Source organism: Platichthys flesus, chromosome 10 (genome assembly GCF_949316205.1).
Source record: "Platichthys flesus chromosome 10, fPlaFle2.1, whole genome shotgun sequence".
Classification (NCBI taxonomy): domain Eukaryota; kingdom Metazoa; phylum Chordata; class Actinopteri; order Pleuronectiformes; family Pleuronectidae; genus Platichthys; species Platichthys flesus.
In genome coordinates, this window is record NC_084954.1 from 15,079,398 (window position 1) to 15,085,442 (window position 6,045).

The 6,045-nt window shown below is 43.9% G+C and overlaps 1 protein-coding gene across 1 annotated transcript; it reads right to left on the reverse strand.

The window, feature by feature from the left end:
• Nucleotides 1-430: 430 nt before the first annotated feature.
• angel1 (angel homolog 1 (Drosophila)) lies at nt 431-5,827 on the reverse strand. Its single transcript, XM_062396531.1, has 10 exons — nt 5,734-5,827; nt 3,650-4,477; nt 2,981-3,216; nt 2,826-2,895; nt 2,295-2,737; nt 1,731-1,872; nt 1,512-1,622; nt 1,387-1,420; nt 1,124-1,287; nt 431-1,022 (listed from the first exon to the last, which is right to left on the reverse strand). The coding sequence occupies exons 1-10, from the start codon at nt 5,825-5,827 to the stop codon at nt 862-864; spliced, it is 2,283 nt and encodes a 760-aa protein (XP_062252515.1). The 3' UTR covers nt 431-861.
• Between the last annotated feature and the right edge of the window lie 218 nt (nt 5,828-6,045).

Sequence of the window (6,045 nt, forward strand, 5' to 3'; positions counted from 1 at the left end):
GAGCCAACATTTAGGTCACAATCCAACAAGAACAACACTAATCCTGCTACATCATAGATCCAGTGAGGAAGTATACATTATTTTGTCAGGCCTGCAGGCCCTCAAGGACCTAAAACACCTACAAAAGACCTCTCTGTTGGTATTTTGTCCTAACGTTAGATGAAATGATAATAAAAAAGGGGGATTCTAAACAGTGTATGATGAACGGAACAGAGTTTTGTCTTGGTTATCCACTGTTCAAACCAGGAGCCCCAAAATAGTGACGTTGCTAATTCGTCATCATAAAATAGCAATCGGGATCCGAGTTTGCCGACCCTCTGGTTAGTGGACGGCCCACTGGGCCTCCTGAGCCACAGCCACCCCTCACCAAAACTCACAGAGTCAATAATTAATGGTTTATTATAATATTTATTCAGGTTTTTAACATCTGCAAAAAGGAAATAACTCATAATCAGAGAAATCGAATTCTCATTTCAAAATTAGGTTTAAAATAAATGTAAACGTTGTCAGAACAGTTATCAACCAAACAAAGAGGTCAGTGTATTATCACAAGCAATCACTGCCGTAATTTTTCTAAATTAACTACTGCATATGGATTTGTAATAATAACTAATAGGATTTGTCATATCTCACTTATGTGTCATTTATCTGATGAACTGAATATAGTCATTATTGTTCCTTGCACCTTTTCAACAAAATTATCAACTTCAGTAAGAAAATTCTGATCCTGACTGAACCACCCGTCGTGGGCTTCATACCAATAAAAACAAAAAACAAATGTATACAGAGCAAGACCTGAACCCCAAATATGCTTAACCTCTGACCTCTGTCCCTCTGCGTTCACCCCCGAGTCTTTTCCCATCATGCAGCATCGAGTTCCAGCTGGAATTTTGCCAAAAGGCACAGATGGTCAGAGGGGAACATGTGATTGGGGAGTCCCTTCATGGACCACAAGACGTCCTCTGATAAGAGAGAGAGGCTGCTTATCAACTTCAGACCTGTACTCACACAGTCGCCTCCAGCTGAAGGAAAAGAAAACACAAAAAAACCGCACATCAGTCACTTATAAAGAGCAGATTACTCATTCAGAGGCGCATTATGTTTCGTGACATGACCCCATTACCTCTTTGGTCAGAGGAGGAGATGCGTCTTGGGGAGAAGAAGATGTAGTCGACAGTGGCTCCCATCTCAGAGTGCAGGCTTGTGACTTCTGAGGAGCCAGAGCCTGGGAAAATGTGTTTATAGACCGACTCCAGGTCTAACCGATGTCTGAGGGTGTGTCTGAAACTGTGACGCAAAATTCATGACTAATATCCATTGATAGAGTAGCCATGATCAGCCATAGTTGATCCAGCAAATATGACAAACAACTGCAAGTAAACTGACCTTCTCTCGTACGTCTGATTTTCCCTTGAAGCATCTGTGCACAATAGGAAGACACACAAAAGATTTCAGGAAGGAAATCGGTTTGTGTTGTACTGTGTTGCTTTGTCTTTGTGGTGCAGCTCTACCTGGTGTGTTGTCAGTCACGCCTGGGATCAGCGGCAGGTCCACAGGACGGACGCATGCAGCTGGACAATAACGCAGCTGTTGCATGAAGTCGTGACGGTGACGACATTTCCCTACACAAGAGCAACAACTGTAAGATACAAACACTGAAATTCACTCCTTAGGTCAGGATTACAAAAACAATCGTATATATAAATCGTAATGGGACTGCAAACGCTAACCTGATTTCGGACTCCCGCTCTCAAACAGGTCGTTGACGGTTGTGTACTGGCAGTTGTCGGTGATTCCCAGACAGCTTGGCCAAAGGGGAGCAAACAATCTGTAACAATGAGTTTTGTAGGACAGGTCCTCTTGACCTGAAATCTGTAAGACATGCATACAATGTTATAGAGGTACCTACTGGAAGCATCATTGCAGAAAACTTCAAATAACGACCCACAGAGAGTGATGTCATTGAAATTTGTTTTAGTTAGTACGCAAAATGTTGACACTAGCAGTGTCCTGCACATGCAAGTTGTGTAACGACAAAAAAAAATGTTTTCATACAAATTTAGGGATATGGGCACTGAGTAAGAATTAAATAATCATGGGAAGGCAAGAGTTGAGAACTGATGTGTTGTTTTTTTTAAGAGAAATCGATGAAAAAGATGGTGCAGTATTGTCACAAATGTTGTTTTATTGTGAAAGCCAACACAGCATCTGACCCAACCTTGCAGTTGGAGGTTTGAAAAAAATGGACCCGTGCAGGACTCTGGATAATAGTCAGGTGTTCTTTTTAGACTCACCATCCATGCGGGTAGACCCTGGTAGTAGAGCTCGCCGGTAGTGATGAGTTGGTAAAGAGGCATCTGTGGCACTGAGTTGAAGTCTCCACACAATACAACGTTACACTGTTCACCTTTGGCCTTACAGGACTTCACCACCCTGTCGATCTCTGCCAGCATTATGGCCAACTGAGCCAGCTTCAAGTCACCTCTCTTCGGGTTGAAGAGCAGGTGGGTGTTGGCCACGCAGTGGAGTGGGCCCTTCGCCTTGGTCTCAGAGCCCTGGGTGACCAATAGCCGAAGCAGCAAAACAATGCCCACATTGTGCCGGTTGAGCACTTCTGTGTCCGGCCTGTAGAACTCCAGATAGGTCACCGATACCTCAGAGAAGCAACTGCTTCGATAGCAAATAGCACAGCCGTCGGTCTTGGTTCCTGTACGCCGCTTGTACACACAAGTGTAGCCTGGAGCAACAACATGAAGACAACATGTGCATTATCTTTGTTACAATATCTCTATGACTACTCTACTGATTTCTCTCAGATGACATACCCATCTCACACAGGCTTGGATGCAGCTGTTCATGGTAGTGGTTTTCCTGAACTTCTTGGAGACACAGTATCTACACACAAGAAGGAAAACACACAAATCATTACTGGATGTCTAAAAATAAATTAAGATGCAGCTAGATTCGTTTTCAGACTCACATCTGGTGCCCATTTCATGATTTCCTCCAGGACTAGGTTGCAGCGGTAGTTCCAGTCCAGCACCTCTAGAGGACAGTGTACGTACAGCTCCTCGTGGGCCTCCAGTAAATCCTGAGCGAGGATGTTGTAGGACATGACAGTGAAGTCCACCGAGGCCTTTGTGGATGGGAAGGGGATCAGGGTGGGCTCTGCTGCCGGCTCACTCTCATCCATCTCCTGCCATACTCTCCACATTACTGGGTGGAAGACAACAACAGCTATTGAAAAAGGAGTCATTCCTAGATTCATTCATTTGTGTTCATTCTAAGTGACGACTGCCAAACTAGATAATTTTTTTTTTTGTTTCTCAAAGGGTTTAACTTGAGCCAGATCATACAACAACAATAGCAATCATCAATTCCTTACAGGGTTAGGAGCAAACAGCTGTTCAAATACATTATCCATATGAGTCTAGGGATGGGAATGATGGTATCAGAACATCTTTCAGTGTAAACAAATCTCACTAGAGTGTAAAATATCATTAATGGCGGGAAAAAAAATTGACAGTCAAAGCAGAGCAGAGTTTCTGGCATAACTTCACCTCCTTCCTAGATGCACAGAGAAGAGAAAAAGAAGCCAAGAAATATCAGAGCCTGCATGTTTTGACATCTTCGAAAAACGATGACTCACCTTCAAATGGCACTGTTGTCTCTATTGGAGGGTAATAGCTCCCAGCAGGAAATTGCCACAGTGGACACTCGACAACTTCTGCCAAGCCGGGTCCTACGGGGAAGTGCCAGCCAGTTGGTTCATTGTGACGTTCGCTGAATTTAAGGTGGGTTTGAGCGTTAAACAGCGGAGAGGCAAATATCAAATTAGAACTACATGTTGCAGCACGCATTTCTTCAGCAGTGGGAGCCATGCAGTATTCATCCCAGCACTCTGTCATTTGATTGGCAGTTGATTCGTCCATGCTTGGAAGACTCTGTGCTGGACAGGTGGTTTCTTGCATGATGTGTGCAGATGGGATAACGGACTCCTTAATGGTGTATATCTGGATTTGTTCCTGCACTGGACAGGCACTCTCCTCTGTGCCGTCATCTGTTTGCAGGCACTTTAACTTTTCACCAAGACCTTGCACTGGGCTGATTTCCTCAGCTGGAGAAATAGTGGCATCGTCTGTGTTTGGCTTCCTAAACAACTCCTCATGGTTCTCCTCTGGCTTGGGAACTTTCATTTTGTCTTGTTGGCTCTCACTTTTCTTTACAGCCTCAGTTTCTTCACGCAGGACGGCCACCGGCTGTTCTTTTTCTGGTTGGATTTCCGCATCATTTTTTTTTTCTGAGCTCTGCTCTTTCATCCTTTCTTTCGTTTCTCCCTTCGTCGCACTGCTTGGGCTGAGCCACTGGTCCAGCAGGGTTGTCTGAGACTGGGTGAACCTCCTGGGTGTGACAGAACCACCATCCCACACTGCAGTGCCATTAACCACTGCAGGAGGGAGAACTTTCTTTAAGGCCTCTGTGAAACAACACAAACGAAAGAACAGTGTGACTTGTTGAGGGAGGTATCATCTGTGTTGGGATGTTACGAAGAACAGATTCATTCTTCGTGTATTTTTACTTAAATTGAGTAGATTTATTATAAGGTAGTTTTTACTTTTACTTCTCTACATATCAGCCAATATCTGTAATATATGTAATATTTTATGTATTTTATAAGTAATCAATACAGAGAGGGGAATTGATCCACTGATCCAATCAGAGGGGATAGGTAACATTAGACCCCACCTCCTGTAGCAGCAGCATTGGTCGAGATAGAGGTAATCGACCACACTCAGCCATACTGATATGGTGGACTGTTGTATTAGGGAAGAGGATATGCTCGGCAAGGACTTTTACTTTTAACAATCTAATTCAAACAAGTATATTTAAATGAAAGTACTCACTTTTACTCAAGTAAAAAAGTTAACGTGATTCTTTTACTTATAGTTTATAATTTTTACTTTTATTTCAGTTAAATATTTTAATCCCACTGCTAATAATGACAGTTACATTTTCTACAAATTTGTTAATCCTGAAAGGCAAATCCCCCCCCCCCCCCCCCCCCCCCACACACACACACAAAATGCAGAATGAGGACTTATATCCCCAACTACACAAATTTCTTATTTAACTAAGAAAACCGTATTGGGACCTTACAACTCAAAGATTCTTAAAGAAAATACCGAAAGTATGCGATTACGTACACAACAATCCCCTCAATAAAACAGGTATTGGTTTTAATATAAATTAAAATCTGATGTTAGATTAAAATCTGATTTGTTTTGCTGGTATAAAGTCGATCATTTATTTAGTTTGTGGAATGTCTATTTATTCACTTATGATTATCTGCGTCACAACCTTTTTTGTGTTGTCTATGTTCACAACACTCCCATGTGGCGACGCTCTGACGTCACAGGGGGGTCGTCCAGCGCTCACAAACAGGTGTAACACATGTTTGCTAAAGTTAGCCCCACCCAAACACACGCGAATTTTTCCACGCGGCCAAAATACAGACGTCAGCTCACAGTTCACTGTCACACGCACGTGTCACACACGGACCCTGCGGGGAATTAAAACGTTAACTCCACAACGTAACTGCGCAGTTAACGGTGCACTTAACGTTACATTAGCAGCTGTTAGCTCCCGTTAGCCGACCAGGAGGAACGCACACACTCCACACATGTCCAAACACTAATGGTGCATGTGCGTGGGTGCGTGTGAGGTTAAGTTTACCTGAGCGTCCACGGGCGGTCAGGTACCGCGACAGAGGGTAGAGAGCGTAAAAGAGCAGGCTGCCAATCATGATGGTGCGCTGGTGTTGGCGCATGCGCCCCGAGGCTGTTCGAGCAGTGAGATCACAGGGGCACGAGCCAAATGTCACCGGTGTGGTTTCCTCGCGGTGGTGCTGGTCGTTGGGCTGACCAGTAAAACTACACCGATCACTTGAAGAGAACTTCCATCAACAGCAGGGACGTGCACAGACCTATTGGGATGCAGGGGCTGCAGTGAGGAGAAAGGGCCCTTCTCATAATTATTTATAAAAGA

What these genes read in the sequence shown, in the direction of transcription:
- angel1 (XM_062396531.1), bottom strand. Translation starts at nt 5,827, where the DNA reads ATGCGCCAACACCAGCGCACCATCATGATTGGCAGCCTGCTCTTTTAC. An exon ending in GACCGCCCGTGGACGCTCAG is followed by an intron (nt 4,478 to 5,733) that starts GTAAACTTAACC and finishes GTTGTTTCACAG; the next exon opens with AGGCCTTAAAGAAAGTTCTC. An exon ending in TCATGAAATGGGCACCAGAT is followed by an intron (nt 2,896 to 2,980) that starts GTGAGTCTGAAA and finishes TCTTGTGTGTAG; the next exon opens with ATACTGTGTCTCCAAGAAGT.